At 39.3% G+C, this 26,792-nt stretch overlaps 2 protein-coding genes across 2 annotated transcripts; one reads left to right on the forward strand and one right to left on the reverse strand.

Annotated features, from left to right (window-relative positions):
• The first annotated feature begins 18,557 nt into the window (after nucleotides 1-18,557).
• Nucleotides 18,558-20,183, forward strand: LOC143567906 (uncharacterized). The gene has a single exon (XM_077054187.1). It carries the CDS (start codon nucleotides 18,558-18,560, stop codon nucleotides 20,181-20,183), a length of 1,626 nt encoding a protein of 541 aa, XP_076910302.1.
• Nucleotides 20,184-23,249: 3,066 nt separating this feature from the next.
• Nucleotides 23,250-26,275, reverse strand: LOC143567889 (NADPH:quinone oxidoreductase-like). Its single transcript, XM_077054171.1, has 3 exons — nucleotides 26,149-26,275; nucleotides 25,883-26,071; nucleotides 23,250-23,735 (listed from the first exon to the last, which is right to left on the reverse strand). Exons 1-3 carry the CDS (start codon nucleotides 26,234-26,236, stop codon nucleotides 23,431-23,433), a joined length of 582 nt encoding a protein of 193 aa, XP_076910286.1. The 5' UTR covers nucleotides 26,237-26,275; the 3' UTR covers nucleotides 23,250-23,430.
• Between the last annotated feature and the right edge of the window lie 517 nt (nucleotides 26,276-26,792).

Here is a 26,792-nt window from a genome sequence, read left to right on the forward strand (position 1 = left end):
GGGCATACATGATGATTGAATGTGTTTATCCTAGCAAGCTTAGTGCTAACTTAGGATTTTCGAGCAAGCTCTATGAAATTTTAGACTATAGCACACTTAAATGTTTATGTGTTTAATTTCATTCCGAGCATGCTCTGTGATATATGTGTTTATGATTTCTTTGAAATTACAAGTGTTTTCGGGCAAACTTTGTTTTCCGAGCACACTTTATATTTCGGGTACACTTGTGTTCCTTCAATATACTTGGTAATTTTCAAAACCTAACTTTCCGAGTACACTGTCTGCTAGAATTTGGTTTCGAGCATACTTTGTATTATATGAAAGTTATTCGGGTATACTTTGCATAAGATTGTTGTCCGAGCACACTTTACATTTGAAAGAGTGTTCGAGCACAATCTTCATACAATCATACTTGGATGAATGCAGTGATTGAATTTGTGAGTTGTTATGATGAAAGTGTTTAGTGATTCATACTTAAATGAATATGTTGTTCAAATATGTTTGTTAAAATGACAAAATGTGATTATGATTTTTAGGGTTCATGCTAGATGAGTTTTAACTTGAATTTGAGAAATCTTTGTGAGAATCTTAATTGATTCTTAGTAAGAATGTTTATTTGATAACTATATTTGATTATTTGTCTTGTGATTTATTTCTCAAGAAATCAAGTATTTCGGGTAAGCTTTCTTCATTATGTCTTAACTTTAAATTAATTTTCTTGATCGAGCATGGTTTAAAAAGAGAAGTATTCGGGCAAACTTTATATTCAAAATGAACATCTTTTCGAGTAAAGTTTGACCGAGCAAGGTTTGTTAGTGGAAGTAGACCGAGTAGACTTTGAATAAATTAATTTTTCGAGTAAGGTCTTATGATTTTAAATGAGATTAAATGTTTTTAATATATCAAGTGGATAACGTTACTGGTTGACAGCTATTAATTCACAAGAAGACAAAAAACATTTAAAAACCACTTTCAAAATGTATAAAAGAGGGACTTAGGCAAATTTTTTCTACATTATTTCCCTCTATCTCTCTCCTTCCACTGCAAAACCTCTCTTACTAAAAAAAATAACCGACTTATCGAATTCAAGATTAATCCAAACCCTAATTTTTATCAGCCACTAATTTCCGACTCGGTAAGCATAAAATTTTATGTTTTCCGATCACGATTAGATTGTTATTGTAACTTGATTATGTATTCGAGTACTAACACTCTGTTTATGTGTTTAGGTTATTAATTTGTCGAAGAACAGGTTCTTGAAGATTTCTTTCTTTCTTCTTCATTTTTATAACTTGAAATTGTCTAAAGTTTTAAACTTTATGTCTAATTTCACTTTGAATATGTTTGTTTATGTTTTACAGATATGGCAGATAACGAGCCGAAGTATGTGTTTGAGCCAAAGCACAATATGTGCGCACTACTACAAGTAACACCAGAAAATGAACCGATGGCTCGAATGATCTTATGGATGGCACGGTCAAACATTAGCTTTGCTCTCACTGAAAGCCCGATTATCTACAGAAATCACTCCTTGGATTTCTGGAGATCAGCAGAGCTTATTGAAGACGGTAATGAAAGACGAATCGAGGCAAGCGTGGCCAGACAGGAGATACAGATCACTGAAAGATTGATCAGAAGATGTTTAAGACTGAATGACAATGATCACAATCACATCAGCTTCGATACAAAGCATCTGTTGAAGATTTTCAGAGAAACTATGGGGTATCAAGGAAATGTCCATGAGGGACAGTTTCAGAAGGGATTATTTCCAATGTTGTACAGATTTCTGATTCATCACATCATACATGGATTTGCTCCGAGAAAGGGATCATGGACTCTGATGAGTCTTGATCTAGCAAATGCCACCGTTGGAACAATCTATGATCTGCCATTTAATTTTTCCAAGATGATCTTTGATGGGCTAGTAGGGAATCTAAAGAAACCGGAAAGAAAGGATTTTCACAGTACCCGAGATTCCTGCAGATCATATTCAATAGCACACTACAAGATTTACCAACAATTGGAACCACCCATAAACTGCAAGATCCCGATGCCTACAAGAGAATAAAGAATCCTGGTGTCTCTAACAATTTTGATGCAAGTATTCCATTGGAAATTCTGCCATGGTTATTAAACCATGATTTGGCTATAATGTCTGTGCCTGAGCTGAGCTCAGAGGAGGAAGAAGGGAGTGATGAGGAGAGTGCTGAAGGAGACTCTAATGATGATGTTGATGGCAATGATGGGGGAGATGGTCTGGATATGGAGGTTATGGCACCAGTACAGGGGGAGCAACATGAAGAACTTGAACAACCTATCCCTACACTACCACAATCACCACCACCTACCTCACCACATCAAACACCACCTCAAACCCTTACCCTAGACCAACCAGAAACATCCACACATCAATACACACATCAATCACCAACACCACAAACCCCTACCACAAACCTACCTGATTTTGAACCATTTACTACATCAAACCCTACAAGTCCACATGATGATATGTCACTAAGAAATGCTGAGTTGATGCTTGAAAATGATGAGTTGAAAAGGCAAGTGGAGGAGATTAGGGATGAAAATACTGATTTGAAAAGAAAGAATGAAAAGCTAACAAGTGAAAATGAATTGTTATTGAAAAAGTTAGCTGATGCTAAATTGTTAATTCGAACTCTGGTGCAGGAGGTTGAGAAGACCTCAGCTGCCCCAAAACAGGGGGAGAATATAGATGAGAATGATATGGTCATGACTGATATTGAAAATATTGATGGTTTGATGAGGATCATGAATGAATAGTGATGAATCTGTAATGGATGTGAGAGAAGAAGTAATCAATGATGATGTTGAGAATGTGCTGACAGAAGAGTTTACTGAGATTGTGAATGAAGAAATGAGTGTGGAGAATGTGAATGTGAGTGCTGCTACTGAGGAACTAGAACACACTGAGCCAAATGATGATCAAGAAGCTGCTAGTTCCAAGAGGGTAGAGCATGACTTTGAATTGGAAGACTTATTTAGAGAGATTGATGAGTTTGGAAATGATGAAGAAGAAAATGAAGAACAGTTAAGAAAGAGAAAAGAAAAGGGTAAAGAGATAGCCACAGATGAAGAACCTGCTGTATACGTTGAAAAAGATGTAACTTTTGTGGATACTGCTGCTGCTGCTGCTCTTGCTGAGAGAGAAAGACTTATTAAAGAATCAATGTAAAGGGAAGCAATTGCCCATTCCTTGACTGAAGAAGAGTTGGCACAACAGGACCTATTGATCAAAGAAGCCAATGTAGCAAAAGAAATATTTCAAGATATGGCAGATCAAGAGGTTATTGAAATTCTGGTGAATATGAACAAAACTCAAGAGTTTGATGACTCTTTGAGAAAGGTGGTTAACAAGTTTCAGGAGCAACAATCGGAGACTGTTGAACCATCAACCAATCTTAACACTGACATGATTATACCTGAAGAGTTTGGGGAGTCAATTGCATCTGCAGCTGCCAAGAAATGGGCAGAACAGGTTAAGGAGGATATGAAAAAGAACTCTGCTTGTAACTGGGGAGAAAGAAGATATGAAAAGACCTATCAAAGAAGAAAGAAATCTGCTGAATAGACTAATGATGAACCAATCAGGGCAATCCCCTTGAAAACACTGAAACCAGGAGAAAAACTACCAGGGGTCCCTGATGTTGATGTTCCTGATACTGATGTTCCTGATGTTAATGTTCCTGATGTTGATGTTACTGAACCAGAGCATCCTGCCTCTGATGAACCAAAAATAGATGCCATGAATGATCTATCAGATGATGAGGAGGATGACTCTGAGGAGTCTGATGAAGAGGGTGATGACAACCCTGATCAAGGATGTAGGTTCCCAGCCGGATCTACACGGAATATCTCGTTCTACGTAGGTGCGGAATCCCTACGTAAGACGTTACGAGTGTAGAAGACGATACTAGCTAACACGATCGAACACACGTTACAATAAACAAAGACTCGTTGTATTGCAACTGGAAACACGTGATATCAATCACCGATTACAGAACTCGTAAACTCGATACAATGATTAACTCCTAACTCAGCCGAAACCTAGCCGATATATAAGACGACAACTTCGCCTGGTATGTTCAGGCGAAGTTGTCACTAACTTCGCTTATCTAACAAGTTCGCCCATATCAGGCGAACTTGAGACTCAACTTCGCTTAATTCAAATACAAAACATTACTAACTCGATTACAGACACTATCTACTGAACTACTGACATCATGTACCAACAGACTCCCCATTGGCAGTAGCTTCATATCTTTATCTTCAAGCACGTGTCTTGTAATCTTCAACAATCTTGTATCTTCATCTTCAAGCATGAACTCCTTCTCGTACACAAACCGAAACAACTCTTTGATATTTCCTCGCTTCGTCTTTCCAAGCAGGAATATAAAATATCTTCTTCTCATTCAGCACCTGCAGATCAGCTTGAGACAAGTTCACTAGATGCATCGGATCATAGACTCTCAGCAGCTCTTGTTCATCTTCGTCCTCCATTACTGCTTCAGCTGTCTCACAATCTACATACCACCACTTCAGCTCTTTCAGCACATCCTTGGGCATTTGTTTCATCGGCACTTCTTTTAAACACCGGATCGGCTTATACTTCATGATCATCCAAGGCTTGCCATCTGCTCTCAATCCTCTATCTTTGTCTTCGATAAGTTTTCCCTTTTGTGGTTTCAACAGCTCGAACTTCTTTTCTTTTATACTTTCCTTCCAAACAATCTTCCCAATGACTCTAGTCATGTTATCATCACTCCTGTTTATTAACCCCAATCTGGCTAAGTCTTTCACTTCACATTCTGGCAATGTATTCAATGATCTCAACAGCCTTTTGAAGTACTGAACACCATCATACCTCTTAATCACAAAGAGCCTCAACTGCTCATCATATATCCAGCAAATAATCCCCTTTCTCGATTCAGCATAGCCTCTAATGTTGTAACTCTTCTTAAACATAGTAGGGACCGCCGGTTTCTTCGTTTTTACGAACCACTGAGCATAGCCTTCTTTCCATCTTGGCTGCTCTTCCCATTCCTTCTCATCACTTCCCATATCTTTCTTATCAACATCCGGAATCTCATGCTCCACATTCTCCTCTACTATCTCTCCCTCTTCAATATCATTATCAATAACTATCTCTGCACCAATCTTCTCTATCTCTTCAACTGGTAAAACATCATCATCACCTATAAACTCATCATCCATTTCCTCAACATCCACGACCACCACCTCATCACCTGTACCGCCCGCTGCACTTGACTCCCCCTGAGTTGTGGAAGTCCCAAGAGCTTGTTCAGTTCTTGGCAACTCTCCACCTGCACCTTTCGATGCATTGGGATCATCGTCTCTATCATTTCTCTTCTTAGTCCTCAACTCATCGCCTTTACAGCTCGTCTCCCCCTGAGATGCCAAGAACTCCTTCAAAGCATCAATGATTTTGCCATGTTCTATCAGCAGGGACGACTGTATCTGATTCTCTGCAACGAGGCGCTGAATAGCATGGGTTTGGATAAGATTCACCCTTGATTGTTCTGCCACGACCCGTTCAAGTGCTGGTATTCGTTCAGAGTCTGATAAGGTTGCATTGAAATCAAACCTCAGATGTGATATATCTTGAGTGTACTGAGGAGGGATTTCCAATGTAACCGGGACCTCAGAAGTAGGCGTAAACGTAACAGCAGGTGGTATCGTAACTGATAACCCTGCCGTGGCCACAACTGTCGACTCAATAAATCTTGCCACAACCTCCGTTGGAGTAAGAGTTGGAGGTGGCAACGATACAATTTCAGGAGTCGATAGTTGGAATGTAGTGGGTGGGAGGCCGAATGCAGATGAGGTAGCCACCACGGGAACATCCGTGGCGCTTGGCCTTGTAACTTGTAATGATGAAGAGACCATTGTCATACCGGACAGTGCTGGTGGAGTGAAACGTACCACCCTTGAGCTCTCACCAGCTCCTGAACGTGCACCTGCCCGTTCCCTTCTTGATCTACGAATCAGCTGATGTACTTCTTCCTCAAAATCTGACTCACTGTCATCATCAGCTCTCTTTCTTTTCCCATGAATTCGTTCTTGAGTTACCAAAATTCGTCTTGCTTCATCCACTTCATCATCAGAATTAGGGATGGCAACGGGGCGGTTTCGGGGCGGGGAATGCCAATCCCATACCCGCCCCGGTTTATAAAACCCATTACCAAAACCGTCTAAAAACCCGCGGGGACTAAACGGGGAATCCCCATCGGGGATTCGGGGAAAACCGCGGGTATTCGGGGAACCCGTCTAGCATAAATGGTTTTTAAACGGGCTAAATTCCCCGTGGGGATCCCCATTTAACCGTCGGGTTCACCGTTTAAAACCCGATTGTAAGAAAATGATACAAAATTACAATACAATATTAATACACAAAAAGTTCAATATCCAAACATATTACACATACAAAAGACATTATTAATACATAAAAATGTTTATTTCTCCCATCACAACGGAAATTAACTTCATGATTGATCCTTCTTACACGTCCATACCGCACCCATTCAACCATTCAAACACTTGTCACGCCGGATTGCTATGATAATCAAACATTAACATATTAATTGGAAACTATATAAGAATCAATGTTAAACCATATTAAAATGTAAACGATAAACCATATATATATGTATTACCTCAATACCATCGTCACAATCATATTCAATAGTTTGGCAATATGCCTCGGAGGTTGTTCTAGGGTTAGGGTAAATGGCCAAATGGGAAAGTAGGAAACTGGTTTTAAACGGGTATACGGGAAAATGGGTTAGGCAGCCTTATTGGGAAAATAAATAATAAATAATATATTATATATAAATATAAAAATTATATTTAATTAAACGGGTTTTAAACGGGTATACGGGGCGGGTATACGGGGCGGGTACAGGCTATACCATACCCGCCCCGAACCCGATTAACTTAAACGGGGAAACCCCGAACCCGGACCCGTCCCCGATTAAGTGTCCCCGAACCCGCCCCGTTCGGGGCGGGTTTCGGTTTTCCCCATCGGGTTTGGTTTTTTTTGCCATCCCTAATCAGAATCAGAGTCAGCCACCGTTGTAGCTGCCCTAGTCACATTCACACTCGAAACCCTTTCAAATGATACTTGCACATTTTCTTCAGGATCAACCCGATCCATATCAAAGAAGCCTTGACCACCAAATGCAGCATCAAGGTCTACATTCTCTTCCGATGACACAACAGGAGCAGCAGGTATAGCTTGAGGCGCTCCAGCCTGTTGTGGTTGAGGATCCCGAAACTCGTCCCCACGAGCTGGCACATACTCTGGGTTGATCAAGTACCCGAATAAAGGAGTATGTCGAGGACGGAGCTCAGGTTTACTCCTCGCACTAGAAGATCTGCACTGGGCGAAGATTCTTTTACTCACACTTTCTACATATCTGATTGGGCGGCGCTGAGGTAGTGTTGGAGCAACATGATTCAAGATCATCTGAATGAATCTTGGATACATGAGAAATCTCTCACGCGCCACCGCTCTTCTTTGTCGATCTATCTCGTAGAATACCATCTGACTAAAGCTGTATCGCTTATTGTAAGTCAGAGCAGTCATCGCCGACTGCATGGTCGCGCCCATCCCATCAGTACCAGCCTTTCTCCCTGACATGCACACAATCATCACATGCATGAGAAAGCGCCACTGGTCTAGCAAGAACCCCTTGCGTCTCTGAGTATCTCCCAAGGGACCAGAGTATCCCATTCTCAGAAACGCTCCATCTCGGAAAGGAGCTACAAAGTCTGTCGGATCTTCTCTTGTTTCATCGCCGAACTGCAAAGCCGCCCGGATCTGTTCAGATGAGAACTGAACAATCTGATTTTTGACCGTTGCTCGCATAACCGGGGGCTCTACGCGACAGTCATACTCCACAGTCTGCCAAAAATCCTCAATGTTTGGCAAGGATATCGGCAGTGTTGTTGTTATCGCGTGGAATATACGCGAGCGGAGTAAGAACGTGATGATCTCGCGGAAATCATCAACACCGCTCGCATCCGGGTCTAATGTTATGTACATGTTATGACCCGGGAAAAACTGTCGTTGGTTGTCTCCTCCATCATCACCACCTGCGCCGCCTGCTCCAGCTACAGCAGCCATTTCTGCAACAAACAGGCTAAGTTAGATAAATGTCAAGGCAAATCACAAGTTCGCCTGTTACCATGAGCGAGGTTGTGATTTATTCTGTATAGGCGAAGTTAGAGGTGGGGCGAAGTTGGGAACAACTTCGCCTCAACTTGAACTTCGCCTGTTAACAGTTAATGAAAATTAAAAGGGCCAGGCGAAGTTAATGATAACTTCACCTAACCACAACTTCGCCTCATATACTGTTACATAATTAATTATCAGGCGAAGTTAAACCTCAGGCGAAGTTACGGATAACTTCGCCTAAACTGTAACTTCGCCGAATATGAAACGGCGACAGTTAAGGTTTTCATACGAAACGATTTGGATCAATTAGGAGAATGTTCGGTGATAAACACATGATATTATGAAGATCTAGACGATTAAGTTGATTACGACCACGTAAAAACAAGTTTGAAAATCGGGTGTTAAGGTTTCGAATAAAAGGGGTCGCGAATCGGGTCGAAACGACCTTTGATTAACCTTAATGAACGTGATTATACTACACTACAACCCTACACACCTTTAATAACGGATTAGAACTGGAAAATTATAACACAGATGGAACGATCTATCTTCGCTTAGGGTTAACTGATTAAGTTCGCCGGGTTACAGAAAGATAAGTTCGCTGGTTGTTTGAAAATAATGAACTGTTTGACCTTAAAAATCCTTTATATAGGGTCAAAATTATAAGGCGAAGTTATGGATAACTTCGCCTATTGCAGGCGAAGTTATGGATAAGTTCGCCGATATATTAAAATTTTCAAAACAAACCCCTATAATTTGAACAATTTGCAATTAAGTTTTAAAACAACCTTTAAAGCGTTAAATGATACGATCAAGACCAAGTAACCAGGTATAAAATCATACAACTACATAAGTAGAAAAATTTTAACAATTAGGTACACGGGATCAAATTTCAGTCTCGACAGGGACTGCCATGTTTTAGAAAAGATCCAAACAGGAATCATACTAACTACGTGACTGTCACACAGATCCGTGTTCAGCTGTATTATGACATAAAGAAACAGGTTGTAAGCAGGTAAATAACTTAGAATGGTTTTCATCGTTTCTGTGATACGAGTTAGGTTCAATTAAGCTCAAAACTTAAGTGGGCAACAACTCAGAGATTTTGATGCCTCCTTTCTATTCTCAAAGCGTATTTGGCTTTCCCCAAGTCACCCCGAGTTGACCTCGACCCGTAGTGTCTGATTAAATAGTATTTACTCTTCGATCCTCAGGGCTCAGACTCTTCTTCCCTTTCTCTTTCTTACACCTTGATTGAGAAGTATTAATTTATGAACTCTAGAATGTCTCAATAACTCACATTTTTTTTAAGTATTTACACAACTTCAGAGTAATAAACAACTGCAAGTCCCGAATCTGGATCACTGCAGTTTCTTGACACACTATCTTCACGGGAATCAGAACACTCACGGACTCGTGTATGACTGGGTAATAGCTTTTCTGCCTATCATTCGGAAAGATATATATGGAGACATGCACAACTCTTAAGGAGATTCCACGTAAAATCGAGGAGATTTAGTTAGTATCACTTGTACTTTTACGCACCATAAAAAGCTACCATGACATACAATGACTGTTCTAAAGTCTTTTAGGCCTAATAACTTCACTAGTTAAGCACACAGAATCAGTATATCTATCACTTTCCAAGGTTGGATCAATTTTCTGTTAAACATAGTAAAGGAACTTCTTACGAAGTAGTAGACTTGAAAAATAATTTCATCTCCCGAAAAAAATTTTAACTTCTATCGCCCCGATCAAGTCAAAGTCTTCAGGTTAACGGCTATCCTGAAGATCCAATGGATCAGCTGGACCGACCACATACAAGTATGTGTCCTTCTAACTAAGTATGATCGACTAATTTTCAGCGAAAGAATAAAACCTATCATAAACCGCCCCGGTCACTTTCAGTCATCTGGTTAATGGCTATCCTCATATTCTACAAGTAGAAATGAGGACCAAACATATCCGAAGATATGTCCTTCAAACTGAGGCAACCGACATAATTCTAAGCGATAGTGACGTTTTTTTTTAAACAAAAACACAAAACACGGTTACTCGGGATTGATCATCCCATTCAGCTCAACAAGGTTTTGAAAACGGGTTTTGTCAAACGCTTTAGTGAACAAGTCAGCGAAATTATCTAACGTATCAACCTTTTCGAGCACAATCAATTTCTTCTCAGCACAATCCCGTATAAAATGATGACGGATGTCAATATGTTTAGTTTTGCTATGCTTTACGGGATTGTTAGTTACTGAGATAGCAGCAGTGTTATCAATGCAAATAGGAGTATGAGTGAAATTCAGACCATAATCGCGCAATTGCTGTTGAATCCAAAGAACCTGGGAGCAGCAGTTGGATGCTGCCATGTATTCTGCTTCATAGGTTGAAATGGCGACTGAGGTCTGCTTCTTGCACTGCCATGACACTAATCTGCCTCCAAGAAACTGACATCCACCTGTTGTTGACTTCCGACTCTGATTGCACCCTCCATAATCAGAATCTGTGTAGGCGACCAACTCCAAGTCTTCTCCTCTCGTGTACCACAATCCCAGCTTAGGTTTGCCTTTGAGATAGTGCAATATCCTCTTCGCACCCTTCAAGTGAGATTCCTTTGGGTTTGCCTGAAAGCGTGCACAAAGACAAACTGCAAACATAATATCAGGTCTAGAAGCAGTTAAGTACATTAAAGAACCTATTATTGCCCGATATTGGGTTGGGTCCATGTCTGCATCACTGTCTCAATCAGCACCCAATTTATGGTTGACGCAGACTGGAGTATCAAATGGAGTGCTGTCCTCCATCTTGAAGCGTTTGAGAACATCATGGACATACTTAGTCTGATGAATGAACATCCCATCTTTCTTCTGATCAACCTGCAGTCCTAAAAAGAAAGTTAGTTCACCCATAGCACTCATTTCAAACCTCTTTTTCATGACGGCCTCAAACTCCTGACACATGGCGACTTTTGATGCAGCAAAGATGATGTTGTCCACGTAGACTTGCACCAGAAGAAAGTCGCTTCCTTTTCTCTTAAAGAACAGTGTGCTATCAATCTTTCCCCTTTCAAACTCATTCTCAAGCAAGTAATCGGATAAAGTTGAGTACCAGGCACGAGGGGCCTGATGTAGCCCATACAGTGCTTTACTTAGCTTGAATACGTGATCAGGAAAGTTTGGGTCAGGAAAACCCGGAGGTTGCTCAACGTACACAACCTCATCGACCTTACCGTTAAGGAATGCACTCTTCACGTCTAACTGAAAGACCTTCATCTCCTTGTGTGCAGCAAATGCCAAAAACAATCGAATGGCTTCCAATCTAGCCATAGGAGCAAACACCTCATTGTAATCGATCCCCTCTTGCTGATTAAAACCTTTTACAACCAGCCTCGCCTTGTTCCTGATGATTATCCCTTTTTCATCTCTCTTGCATTTGAAAACCCATTTGGTGCCAATCGCATGCACATTCTTCGGTTTTGCAACCAAATTCCATACCTCCATCTTCTTGAACTGGGCTAACTCTTCTTGCATGGCTTCGACCCACGAGCTGTCCTTGAGAGCCATTTGATAGTTCCTTGGTTCAATCTGGCTGATGAAGCAGGTGTACAAGCATTCGTTAATTATGCCCGTATCTTTAATGCTTGTGTAAACACAGGTGTGCTCATTCAAGCTTTGTCTTGTTTGTACACCGTCGGACAGATCACCTATCACGTTCTCCAAAGGGTGATTTTTGTGAACTCTCGTAGTCGGAACCGAACTGACATCCAGATTGTCTTCCAGGTTCGAAGGTAGCCCATCAATGGGTGATTGTTGTTGAGAGTGAAACGGATTGAAGAATTCCTCTTCTGTAGAGGCAGCAGGGGTATCGACAGCATTTGACGATGAAGGCTGACATTCATCGTACAGCGGTCTTTGCACAACATTGTCTTCCTCATCGTAAAGCATCTTCGTAGCTATTCTTTCATCAACTTCTGCACAATCCAAGTAAGGTATGTTAAAAGATTTAAAAAGTCTATCATAGTCGAAAACCCCAGCGGGTCCCGTGCTTGGTTTTGGTGATTTGTAACTTGTGATATCAGTGTTACACACCACCTCAACCTTGCTGGTCGATGTATTAAAGACTCGTCTGTTGGGAGTCCCAACAACGTATCCGACTAAAATACCTTCGTCGGCTATTTCACCAAATTTAGAATTTGTCTTTAATATCGAACACGGGGACCCGAATGGTTCGAGACCACTCAAGTTGGGCTTTCTCCCATGCATAAGTTCATAACATGTTTTATTCAGTCTTTTAACAGTTAACACTCAATTAAGGATATAACAGGCTGTTGCAACAGCTTCAGCCCAGAACACCACAGGAAGTTTCGAATCAGCCAGCATGGTCCTGGCTCCTTCAATTAACGTTCTGTTCTTCCTCTCAGCCACTCCATTCTGTTACGGAGTATACGGAGCGCTGTACTGGTGTTCTATCCCTTTCTGTAAGTAGAAGATCTCCATCTGATAGTTCTTGAACTCAGTCCCATTGTCACTCCTGATGTATTTAACTCTTTTCCCCATAATATTCTCAACTTTGGTAATTAAATTTATTACCATCTGAACCGTTTCATCCTTTGACTTCAGGAAATATACCCAAGAGTATCGAGAGAAATCATCAGTGATCACCAAGCAGTATGATGTTCCTCCTAGGCTTTTTACATTCACGGGACCGAAGAGATCTATGTGAAGTAAGTCTAGGGTACTGACTATTGAATTAACCTTCTTGGTGTGATGGGATTTCTTGCGTTGCTTTCCCTTTTTGCATGATAAGCATTGGTCTTCAAAGTTGAAATTTTTCAAGGGAACACCCAGCACCAACCCATTCTTGACAATGTAGTTCATTTTCCGAAGATGAATATGCCCCATTCTTCTATGCCATAATTCGGACTCCGATTCAGTTGCTTTTGACAGAAGACACGATTCTTCTGTTGCCATCTCAGTCGACCTCATGTCCATAATATACGTATTCTTTTCTCTTGGAGCCTTCATAACTATCCAATCCTCTGGTATCTTGAAACCAGGATACAGCACGATCGCTTCATTCTTGGTAAAGAGCACAGTGTAATCTTTGTCACAGATCTGCGATACACTCAGCAGATTATGCTTCAGTTCTTCAACGAAATTCACTTTCTCTAACGTCATTTTTCCATTAGTCACCGTCCCAATTCCTGTGATCCTTCCACCACTCTCTCCAGCAAAACTCACTATTCCTCCCTGAACAGGTTTCCATTCGTGTAACAAACTCTTGTTACCCGTCATGTGCCGGGAACAGCCGCTATCCACAACCCATAGATTGTTTGCAGCCCTGTTCAACTGTTCCTGCACAATCAAAGCAAAGAATTAAAATCTGGGGACCCAAGACCTATTGGTCTTGGGTCGATACATCCCGTACTTTGGCTGTCCAAAATTAGTATCAGAATAATTTCTGTAAGTCCTAAAAGGATAACATCTTGTAGATTGACTATGAGGCTATCCAAACCTTCGTGAATTAAATGAATTATTACTCATGATTTGGTTGTTAACAGGGAAAAACTGAGATCGATTTCTTGGAAAACCTGGATTAGTCCAATTTCTGAACTTTGATGAGTTTTCATTCTTACCATTATTGTACTTACTGTTAGTTCTGTTCTCAGTTTTTGAAGGCCTCATACCTCTGAATCTCTGCTTTAGAGGGCAATCAGCAATTAGGTGTCCTAATTGATTACATCTGAAACAACTCCTGTGTTCAAATTTCTTTTCAATAGTTGTTTTAGATGTTGAGGCTGCATTACTGCCCGTTTGTCTCACATATGGTGGGACATACGGGTTTAGTGGAGAATTCTTTTCATTTGATTTATGTTTCTCTCCACTTTTTGGTAACACTGCCTCTTCTTTTGTCTCACTCGACTTGGATGACTTGTCCGAGTTTGATGAGACAGGACTAGGAACAGAAATCTTAACATTCGAAACAGGCTTACTTGTTTCGCCTTTACTAAGTTCTGGTTCTTTAATAGTAACCTTAACCGGAACTGTCTGACCAAAATCAACATCAACAGATTTCTGATTACTAGGATCATAAGTATAGTTATGATTGTAAGGTGGTGGAACTTCATGATATCCAATTCCTCCCCTTTTAACTGGGGAACCTTGATCACTAACGAGGTGATCAAGTATAGCGGAGGAATTTCTAAATTGCTCTAGCTTTCTGTTAAGTTCCACCACTTTCACCTGGTGATCAGCTATCTGTTTTTCCCTTTCAGCTATTAGTTTGGTTTTCTCTTCTAACACTTCATAGCTAAGATCAATTACTTGAATTTTTTCAGCTAGATTTGCTTTAAGACTTCTAATATCTTTCTCACTAGCTTTTATTTTTACTTTGTAACTATTTTCTCTAGCTTTAGTGAAATGATGATCTTCTTTTAATGTTTTAAATTGAGCATCCAAACTAACAAACTGATCAGTTATAGTTGTCAATTGTTCAGACAGATTTTCACATTTAGTACAAGGGAGTTTAGTACTTACCTCGGAGAGCTGGTCTGTCACTTCTGCCATGTAAGCTTCATTTTCGCCATTCACTTTCTCACTATCTGCAGTTTCGATGTTCGCCAAATTGGCCTGTTCGAACACATCTTCAACATGCAGATTCCAGTTGTACTCTTCGTTCTGTCTGGATATCATGGCTCTATTCTCATTACCACCCCCACTCTGTTGTGTAGACCTGTTTTGACTGCGTTCTACACGTTCATTTGTGCACTCTTTCGCAAAGTGTCCATTTTGTTGACAGTTATAACATCGCACCTTTGACTTGTCAAAACCTGGTCTTTCACCAACAAACTTCCTACCAGTCTTCTTCATAAACCGTTTAACCCTTCTCACAATCATCGCCATCTGCCACTGCAGATCCATCTCTTCCAGATCATCAGCATCGATCTGATCATAGTCTTCGTCCAAAGTTGCAGGATCAACAATCTTACCTTGAATGTAATTTTCGTACGAAGCAATGAAAGATGCATAGAGAGCAAACTGCTGTTCAACAGATTTAACACTCATGGGCATCTTAGAGTAGTTGTTGTTAGGAACACTTGAGGAAAAACTACCCTTGGTTGCTTGAGGTTTAGAAACATTTGATCCACCAGCTACAAAACACACATCACCATTCATGTTGAGAGATACATGACCTTCATGTGTTGAGTTAGCGCCCGAGTCTCCCTTAGAGTAGTAAGCAGATGATTCAGACTTCGAACTTGAACTTGAGTTAACTTTTGCACCATACATTCCTGGATCTTGAACCTGATCAGTTGGTGTCTCTTTTCGAACCATGTTAAGTTCAAACGTTCGTAGTTTGTTGACTGTTGTTTCCAAGTCATAGTCGGCAAACTCTTTTGTCTTCTCTCATCAACACAGTGTACATCTCCCATTTCGGTGGGAGAGCATCAAGAAGCTTTTCCACGATCTCATCTTCTTTGTAAGCAATGGAATAATTGCTGAGTTCGGTCATCAGATGATAATATCTCGTGATGATATCATCAAGTGATTCATTCTTCAAGTACTTGAACACCGAGAATTGGGTTTTAAGTAGTTTAATCTTTGATGCACGAATCCCCACATTACCCTCAAATCGGTTTTCAAGCGCTTCCCAAAGTTCTCTAGCAGTTTTATACTTCCTGAAGATGTGAAGAATCTCTTGTGGGAGAGCCATTGTTATCGCTGCATGAGCTTTGCTTTCAGCCTCATACATTTTCTTTTCTTCTTCTTCCATCTTATTGTATTTCTTAATCTGATCACGACCCTCATACTCAGCAGTTGGTGGAATGTAACCATCTTGAATGCACACCCACATCTTAGCATCTTGGTACTTAACATACTGTTCAAACCGATCCTTCCACGCCACAAAATCGGTTCCTTTTAGCATCTTCGGTGCCTTAGTAGCTGAACCCGCTTCCACTTCCATCTTCACCAGTTCCGTAATATTTATTGAAGTCATCTTTCACGAAACACAAAGAAACCCGAAAAATGAAAATTTTATTCTTAACAGTACTGTAGGCGAAGTTGTGGATAACTTCGCTTAAGTCTGAACTTCGCTGATTCTGAACTTCGCTCCCTTTTTTTAAATTCGCCTGATTCGGCGAAGTTGTGGATAACTTCGCTTAACCTTATATCTTCGCCTAAACCCTACGAATAGTAGCGGCAACTTCGCCTGATGAACACGTTGATTTTGCAGGTTTGATTTCTGGATTTTACGAGGTATGTGAAGGTGTAATGGGTTGTTTATGATGGTGGGAGGTGAGTAGGACACAAAAACTCGGTAAACTCGTCCCGCGAATAGTCGAACGGAACGATTTCTACACCCGCGTGATAATCCCGAACCACACAATCACGAGCAAAAGCTCTGATACCAATTGTAGGTTCCCAGCCGGATCTACACGGAATATCTCGTTCTACGTAGGTGCGGAATCCCTACGTAAGACGTTACGAGCGTAGAAGACGATACTAGCTAACACGATCGAACACACGTTACAATTAACAAAGACTCGTTGTATTGCAACTGGAAACACGTGATATCAATCACCGATTACAGAACTCGTAAACTCGATACAATGATTAACTCCTAACTCAGCCGAAACCTAGCCGATATATAAGACGACAACTTCGCCTGGTATGTTCAGGCGAAGTTGTACTAACTTCGCTTATCTAACAAGTTCGCCCATATCAGGCGAACTTGAGACTCAACTTCGCTTAATTCAAATACAAAACATTACTAACTCGATTACAGACACTATATACTGAACTACTGACATCATGTACCAACAAAGGAGGTAAAAAAGTTGATATAAGCTCTACTGCTGAGACCCCTCAAGCTGAAATGACTTATATTCAAAGGGGAAACATTGAAATTAATGCAGAGGAAGTCTTAAAGAAAGTTGAGAAGAGAAAGAAAAATACTGAGCATTATAAAACTTTTTTGAAGGTTAGAGGCTATCCTGAAGTTGCCTTAGAAAAATACACTGCTGAACAAATTCAAGATCTTTATAACAGTGAGAAAGAGATAGTTGCAGAAAAGTTTGTGAAACAAGATGATAAGATGGAATTGGAAGAATTAAAGAAGAAATATGATGGCATGTGTGGGTATTTGATTGAGAAAGACATGAAGCCTGAGGTTGTGAGAAATCTGAGAAAAGAGTATTTGACCAATATTCCAAAAGGAAAGAGAAAGAGTTGAAAAGGGTCTATACTGAGAGCACAACTCAAAAAGAACTATCTAATGAGCCTCCAAAGAAGAAAAGAAGAATTCAGACCTTAAGGGAGAAGGAAAAAGAGCAAGTCAAACCTGTTGAAATTCCTATCCCTCAAGATGATGCCAAACCTGAACAAGAAACTGAACCATTTATGCCTTGGGAGAATGAGGAAATGATCAGCATCCTAAGAAACATAATGACAAACAAGAGAGGGATGACTGAAGAAGACTTTAATGTGTTGGAGAAAGAGGACTTGAAGACTCTTTTCTATCTGCAGAAGGATGAGTGGGAAAAAGCATTAAGGGAGGGAGAAAATCCCATATATTACTCTGATGGCAGATTTGTGCCTGCTGGACTAGCAAGAACTCCAGGAATGATCAAAATGTTAATTGAGCTGGAGGTAGCAGGACATGACATAGTGGAGATTGCAAACCTTCCTACTGAGATGGTGGAAGCAATATATGTGAAGACATTCAACTTGGGACCTCAAAAGCCCAAGAAATCAATTCCATTCAGACCTCCAATCCATCAAAGATTGCAAAGAGAAAGAGGCCAAGCAGGAAGAGGGGAATCAAGCAGCTCAGTACAACAAAGAACAAGACCACAGTCTGATGTGGATCTACCCAGAGAGCTGTACTATGATTCAGTTACTGATTCTATAAAAGTGATTATGGAGAGCAGAATGCTAAGGGAGATTGTGGTCAGAAGTGACTTTCGTGAGTATAATGAAGATCAATTAAGAAGGATGGCCACACTTCACTTGTATGATTACAGGAACAGGGACAGATCAGCAGGAAGACAGATGAATGACTTATCTAAGTACCTGCAAGAACAGGCTGCTGATGGGTTCAAATTTTTGAAAGAAAAGAGAAGTTGGAGACTGATCCAACTTCACAAGTCAAAGAGGTCAGAAAAACTGAAGAAAATGGACAGGGCTGAATTGAACTACCAGATGAGAGTCCGAGATCAGAATCCTCTGTCCAACATGGAGACTTGTATAAGCTTGGGAAGAAGGATGAGAAGGCCAAATTACATGGAGACTTGTGGTATTTGGATAACGGTGCGAGCAACCATATGACGGGTAATTTATCTTTTTTCTCTGAATTAAATAAGCGTGTTGGAGGCAAAGTTAAATTCGGAGATGGGTCTTATGTTGATATTTGCGGGAAATGCTCGATATTGCTAGTCGGTAAAACGGGGGAGCAACAATTATTGACCGACATTTATTATATTCCTAGTTTTCAAAGTAATATTATTAGTCTTGGGCAAGCAACAGAAAGTGGTTGTGATATTCGTATGAAAGATGATTACTTGTTGATGTATGATGATCAAGGAAAATTGTTGATGCGGGTTACTCGATCCAAGAATCGTCTTTATACGATAAAATTAAAGACGGGGAAACCCGTGTGTTTACAAGCCCGGATTGATAATGAGAATTGGGTTTGGCACGCGAGACTAGGACACCTAAATTTTGAGTCTATGAAACAAATGGTGAAAAATAATATGGTCGTTGGAATGCCAAAAGTTGATCAAGAAAATCAAATTTGTGACTCGTGCTTAGTCGGGAAACAAACGAGGAAACCGTTTCCGAAGTCGGCGACTTTTAGAGCAACCCGAGCGTTGGAACTAATCCATGGAAATTTATGCGGGCCTATTACTCCTAGTACCTTAGTCGGAAATAGGTACGTGTTCGTCTTGATAGATGATTTTTCTCGTTTCATGTGGACTTTTCTGTTGAAGGAAAAAAGTGAAGCTTTCGACACCTTCAAGCGATTTAAAGTCATGGTGGAAGCGGAAAATAGTGAGAAAATCAAGACATTTCGAACCGATCGAGGGGGAGAATTTACTTCTCATGATTTCAATCGGTTCTCTGAAAATGAGGGGTTTATTCGTCATTTAACAGAAAGGCGGAACCGCACGATATTGGATACGGCTCGGAGCATATTAAAAGCGAGATTGGATCCAAGTATAATTGTTTCTAAATTTGAAGACGAAGAAGATTTTGATGCTACGAGATATCGAAAGATTGTTAGGTGTCTCCGGTACCTGTTACAAACTCGTCCCGACTTGGCGTATTCGGTCGGAGTCGTAAGCCGGTACATGCAAAACCCGAAGCAATCTCAAGCAACTCTTATAAAGCAAATTCTTCGTTATATTCAAGGTACTCTCTGTTTTGGTATTTCTTACACTCGTGGGAAAAACGTGTTAGTTGGTTATAGTGATAGTAGCCATAACATTGACCAAGACGATGGCAGAAGCACTACGGGGCACGTGTTTTATCTTGGGACTTCACCAATTACTTGGTGTTCTCAGAAACAGTGTACGGTTGCACTCTCATCGTGTGAAGCAGAGTACATTGCGGCAAGCGCAGCCGCGTGTCAGGCGGTTTGGCTAAAAGACTTGATAAGTGAGTTATTCGACAAGGAAATTCAAGCAGTGGCGTTACGTATCGATAATACATCAGCGATAGCTCTCGTGAAGAATCCGGTTTTCCATGGAAGGACCAAACACATTAAATCTCGGTTTCACTACATTCGAGAATGTGTTGATCGTGAAGAGGTAAGTGTCGAGCATGTTAGTGGTGTTAAGCAATGTGCCGATATCTTGACGAAGGCTCTTGGGAGAATCAAATTCAAGGAGATGCGGGAATTACTTGGAGTTGAAGACTTGTCAGTTTCAAGTTCGAAATTCCGGGGGTGATTGTTGGGAATTTCGGTTCAAGGCGTTATTTGGCGTGCAAGGGTAAGTAACATGATTTAAATATGGGGTGGATAATTATAAACAATTAAATGTGCTTAGATTTAATTGTTAGTATAATTATTATGTCCTATTATTTAGCAATCCTAGTTGTAGTCTAAACGTGATATGTTAGATTATAAATACCCGTACTTTGGGGTTAGAGATTGTAACAGTAATTGGGTAATTGAGTTTTGTGAAGTTTCTCAATATAACAAACGTGTTTGGGTGTTAGCCAAATTAACGAGTTCGTGTTCGATACCTGGTACCAATTCTATTAAGCATTCCCATCCCATCCCCCATAATTATGTGAGGAGAATTGTTAAATTATAGGGTGAGGTTTTGAATAACTGTGAGTGTAAATTATAGGATGGAGAGAGAATATAGTGATTTTTTGTAAATTTGGGGAATATTGTTTCCCCCTATTTATTTTTTAATATTTGTTGGATTGGTTGTGAATAGAAGAGAGAGAAAACTGTAATGATAAAAGTATTATTTAATTAAACAGAAAAGAAAAATGTAGTGTAATTATAGAGATAGAGATGGAGAACCGGATGTGAATGCTCTAAAGTATATGAATCTATGGTTAGTACACTTATGTCATCTTTCAAAAAGAATCTTATAAGATATGTAATATTTACACTATATAGAGTTTGAATCCATAAACACTCTTATTTCACAAATTAACCACCTTATCACCTCACAAAAGTGGGGATGGCATGTTCTTATCAATTTGTTATGTATTGATACATTGCATACTGTTGTGTTCCCTTTTAATCATCAACTTGAAGCTATAAGTACATTGTTTGTTTTATTTTCTTTTATTTAAGTTTTAAATGTGTGTCTGTGATGCCGAGAAATCGACATAAAATTATGACTGTGTATTTTGATAGTTATTATTTGATAAAAAAAAATAAATCATTACCTATTTTTAGCAAAATGAGTTTGGGCCAGTACGTGCAGTTTTTTGGAAAGTATGTGTTTGGACTAAAATGGAGCCATGTTAAAATGAGTTATTTTTAAAAAGAAAGTATCAAAATTGATTTTTTAATTAAAATAAAAAAATACAGGTGATGAAAAACGATGACCATGACCTTCTTTTAAACCAGAGGGGCTTGCCCCAATGGCCAGGAACATGATGGATGACCCGGGTGTCCCGGGTTCGAATCCTGATTCCGACCGGATTTTTCTAGAGCATTAAAACATGTCGTGCCTTCGGGCGGGGTAAGTAAACTGGGTTTTACCGGGAAAGTCAAGCCAAATTGGATGCCAGCGTGAATCCCGATTATGTCAACATAGTTGGCCTGAGTGGGGTGATGGGGCGCGACTTAGTCGCGCAGTGCTAGCTTAATTGTGAAAGTCACCGTTCGGAAAAAAAATGACCTTTTAAAAATTTAACAAGTCATATAACATTTACATGTTTAGGGTTTAGGATATCTACTTATTACCATATATAATTAATACTATATATAATTAACAAGTTTGGTGCCGCAGTTGACCAATTGGCCCACTTGGCGGCACCGTATTGGTGGTGAATTTTTAAGTTTGGTACCATAATAAACGCCATGGAAACCGACCAAACGTTAAATTTTTTTCAGTTCCGGGACCCTAACAAATCTAAAAGGAACCGACCGAGTTCGTGCAGACTTGCGGCCTTATTTAAAGTCCATGAACATCGTCTTAAATATTTTGTTTTATTATATATTAATGTTTTTATATGTTAATTTGACGAATTAATTTTTTGGGTTTTAACTCACAAATTTTACCAATAGTGTCTATATCGTAACGAACGCACCCGGTACTGATCGAATTCGTTTCGACTCATCGTTGTAAAGCTTGGGTTTTACCAGCGCCCGAGTTTCAACGCGGGGGTTTTGCTAGCTGCCCCGGCGCAACGCGATAGAAAACATAGTTAGATATTTTTGTGAAAAATCATTGATTCGTAGGTATGAAATTGAATAGAGATTATGCATATTCAGTAACAATCATTGGTTTGCAGGTAATGAAATTTAGTAGAGATTAGGCATGTTAAATGTTTTGCAGCTTATAACTTATAATCTTCAATATATTTCAATCTTATTCATTGCCCGTTTCTCTGCCACTTTATTGTAATCGTTTTGTTCAATTAATATATTTTATAATAAAAAAAAAAGACAAACTTAGAAATGTAAAGCACTCTATGCTTATATGACACTAATTTAATTTTGTGGTTGTAATACGATTGTTGAATCTGGTTTGATTGATCAACTGGTCGCATGCATATACCTGTAGGTAACAAATACACCATCGCTAAAAGCCCCCCATACGGCCCCATCGCAAAGCACGGGCTCCTTTACTAGTATATCATAATTAATACAGATAAAAATTAATCGAACGACATATTCAATTTATATAAGGTATTATATATGAAGTTATTAGAAAACAAAATTACATTTTTCTAAATTTAAGTAAAAAGTTAAAAATGGTTTCTCTAGAGGACTAGGTTGTTTTGAGTAGTGATGAGATCGGTACCGTATACCATACTGAATTTTAAGAAAATTGAATATCATTTGTACGGTACCGAAAGCAAAAATTTGATAAAATACCGGTACTGCATTATAAAAATTTTTCATTCAGTACCCATTTCAGTAGTGGCACTCAATACCATTTGCAAAACATCTCTCATAACACCCCCCCCCCCCCCCGCGGCGGTTCGGGGGGTTAATGAAACATCCTCCTCTCATTTTCCCTCTCGAAGTATAGCAAAAACCGCGTTATCAGGACCATTTAACATGGAACCCGGCCTACATTAATTTCAAACTTGACATGCTGCATATTGATGTTCATATATGAAATCAACATCAAGTCTTTGGTGTTCATATATGAAATCAACATCAAGTGTTTGGTCTCATTAGTGCCCGAGAAGTTCACGAGTGAGCGGGCCTTCCATGGTACCACCCGCATCCCTTTTTCAGAGGACCGAACCAATGTTGGTCCAGAGTCTGGACCCATGAAGGTTACATTTGATCTCAAATGCAATGATTTCCTTACATTTGCACCAGTAATATTATACAGATTCAACAAAACCACAATGTCACATGGCAAAATGTGTCCATTAGAAATACACCCAATTTGCTTTCAACAATTCAAACTTCAATAAAAAATTCAAAGATATGATGTTATGCATTTTATTTTAATAAAACACTCGAGCCAGTAACATGCAAATCCATCATCAATTACCTTGTTGGAGTCTCAAGGTAAATTCTTTCAGAGACAAAACAACAGCTTTTAGCCGTTCTTTAGCTTCAGGATCGATCAAATTACCATCACTATCAAACTTTGCAGGAGGCTGGAACGCGTTTATGTAAAATTCAGGCTTGTTTATGAAATGAAGATCAAGAAAAACGCCAATTTGACGAAGATGGTAATGCGATCGAGCTCCACCAAAGCCCCCTCCGGCACTTATGATAGCAGCAGGCTTAGTTGCCCACACATTTGGTGGCCTTGATGCCCAATCTATTGCATTCTTTAAAGGTGCTAGATCAATGAAACATAAACATTGCAAGTATGAGATTTAGAAGATGAACAAAGCATTATGAATGATCAATCATGATATACATCACACTGATAATAACTATTCAAATAAAAACTTGTCCAAGTGATTACATACACATGTGCCAAAGAATGAGTTATTAATCATCGCGCCTAATAATTTTGACTAAGGGTGACAAATGTGACCCATGGGTTGAACGGGTTGTATTAAAATGCATATAATGGGTCAGAATGGGTCAAACTAAAAAAAGAATATGATTGAAACGGGTCAAAACAGGTTGACATTTCTCTCTCTTTTTTTTGTGGAACGAGAAAAACGAAGGAAATTTTTTAGTACTTTTACTTTTTTAGTTTTTTTATTTATATTTCGAGTTATGATTTTTTGATTATTTATTTGGATTATTAATGAGGGGTTGTTGAAATGGGGTCAAAATGGGTTGAGATTTCAAAAACCCCTCACTGAAAAATTCACAAAAGATAATTAAAAAATCATAAATCGAAATATAAATCAAAAACTAAAAAAGTAAAAGTACTAAAAGTTTCCTCCGTTTTCTCGTTCCATTAACAAAAAAAAACCCTCAAGAAATGTCAACCCGTTTCAATCAGATTCTTTTTTTAGTTTGACCCATTCTGACCCATTATATACATTTTAATACAACTCATTCAACCCAATGGGTCACATTTGCCACCCCTAATTTTGACCCACCATCCCAAAACAGGGTTGATATCGGTGGATTTTCAGCAATTTCGGGTTAATATATGTGGTTGTTTCTCATAGAATGGGACAGAGTGGGTTGATAGAGACAGTCCATTTTAATGAAATGGGTAAGAATGGATTGGTGTTATTTTTCGGACGGGTTAGAATGGGTTGGCATTATCATTCAAACAAATCAGAATGGGTTGGTGTTATTTTTCAAAATGGGTAAAAATGGTGTATTTCTTCCTGAAACCCATAAATAAGTTGAGATAAAAGATAATAACTTCTGAATATATCCAATGTTGAAACCCGACGCTAGTATGCGCGTAACGATGCATCGGGCGAGCCACTCGGTCCGAACACGCAACCCGGCGCTGATATGCGCATAACCGAAATCAAACGCTAGAACTCACATAACCAGTTCCTCGTGCGCAGCCGCATACCGAAACCAGTTTACGCGCAACCAACGCCTGAAAGCACGTAACCGGTTCCCAAAACCAAAAAGTCATTACTCAGAAGCTACGCTGAAATGTAAAGTAATTTTTTGTAAAAAAAAGAACATTTTTTAAATCAACCTGTCCCGTCCCAACCCGACCCGAACCAAAATAACAGTTTCTGAATCGACCCTTTTGACTCGCACCCTTTCTGACCCGTAACACAAACCACTATTAACTAATAACATACTCACCAAACTAATGTACTCACAACTCAGTCGAACTAATGAATTTTTATTTTTTTAAGATTAAAACAGGTTTCAATTAACTAAAAAAAGACTCCAATTACAATAGAGAGACAGGTAAGCGGACAACAAGCTGCACCGCCACCCCCTTTTGAATAGCAAAACCGATCCTACCTACTGAAAACAAAGTTATCGTTCTTCGGCGTCGTTGAGTTACCAGTTATTTGCAGTTGCAGTTGCAGCACCAGATATTTAAAACCCACAATTTAACTTCGAGCATGTTTGGGATTGAGTTTGAAAAATGCTTATGGCTTTGAAAAGCCAGGATTTTGGGCTTTTGAAAACTGCTTTTTAGCCCTTTCAAAAAACTAAAATAAGAAACTTTTTTTATGATTGCCAGACACATTTGGGATTACTTATGTTTACCAACTTATAACTTATTAACTTTTTAGAAAGCAATAAGGTGTTTGGAATTGCTTATATTGTGAGAGGAAAATGTCCATAAGTTACACTTTTGTAACTTATTAAATTAATAAAAAGTTATATAAAAAGTTATAAGGAGGTAAAATAAGGAATCCCAAACATCTCTTTAAACTTATTGGCTTTTTGAAAACACCGATAAGTCAATAAACAATTTTCAAACGCAATCCCAAACATGCCCTTCATATGGGTATTTCAGTTAATATGATTTGAAAGCAACAGACAACACTTGGAACAAAAAGAAACAGATAATAAATTAATAATAATATGAGGTACCAGTAATGGAGTAATTGTATTCAGGAGAAGCAAATAAGAAGCCATCAAACTGAAGAATCTTCTGACGGAACGCCTCAACCGCCGGCGGATATTTACCGTCGACTTCGAGATCTGCATTGAGCATCGGCAGTGACGAAATGTCCACGTACTCGATCGTCATTCCGTCTATTGATTTACTCAACTCAATCGCTGCAATTAAAGTAACCCAGATAGATCATATTTTAACTGCAGATATCAATGAAACATACATGTGTTCAAGTAACTACCAGATCGGAGTAGGCCGCCGTTGTAAGAAGCTTTGCGAAGTGATCCATTGATGGCTGCAACTTTGATGCCTCCTGCTGCCAATGCCATGGTGGTTGCTTGTTGTCCGATTGGTCAACACACGGATGACTCAAAACATAACATAACTTGTCAATCTAATTTCTAAATTTATTTAAAAGAAAATAAGATGAGATAAATCTTGAACCGGAAACCTGACCTAAGATCAACGTCTATGAACACTTCTCAAAAGGTATTCACTTATTTGTCATGTCGCTCTTTATCACCGAGTGCCGTTGAAACTAAATGATAAGACACGAAGCGAACTTGAGTCATGTGAAATGGTAAGTCACTTCTTACCGTTCAACTTGAAAAAAAGAAGTAATACTAGCTAAATACTCCATCCGCCCCATTTTAAATGTCATGAGACCCAAAACACACAAATTAAGAAATGTTTGATCATTTTATTTTATGAACTGTAAAATGACAATAATGTTTTTTAAGTTATTATGGTTAAACCATTTTTTTTCCTTGGCTAAAAAATGAAACATCTAATATATGTAATAGTAAGGGCACAATTGAAAATTGAATTTATATGTATAGAAATGACATTTAAATTGGAACAATAAAAAATGAAATATTGAACATT

The sequence above is a fragment of the Bidens hawaiensis genome, unplaced genomic scaffold, assembly GCF_021521415.1.
Source record: "Bidens hawaiensis isolate Kalapana, Puna unplaced genomic scaffold, B.hawaiensis_p1.1 tig00023694_1, whole genome shotgun sequence".
In the NCBI taxonomy this organism is placed as follows: Eukaryota; Viridiplantae; Streptophyta; class Magnoliopsida; order Asterales; family Asteraceae; genus Bidens; species Bidens hawaiensis.

What these genes read in the sequence shown, in the direction of transcription:
- LOC143567889 (XM_077054171.1), bottom strand. Translation starts at nt 26,236, where the DNA reads ATGGCATTGGCAGCAGGAGGCATCAAAGTTGCAGCCATCAATGGATCA. An exon ending in CGGCGGCCTACTCCGATCTG is followed by an intron (nt 26,072 to 26,148) that starts GTAGTTACTTGA and finishes CTTTAATTGCAG; the next exon opens with CGATTGAGTTGAGTAAATCA. An exon ending in ATACAATTACTCCATTACTG is followed by an intron (nt 23,736 to 25,882) that starts GTACCTCATATT and finishes TCATTGATCTAG; the next exon opens with CACCTTTAAAGAATGCAATA.
- LOC143567906 (XM_077054187.1), top strand. Translation starts at nt 18,558, where the DNA reads ATGACGGGTAATTTATCTTTTTTCTCTGAATTAAATAAGCGTGTTGGA.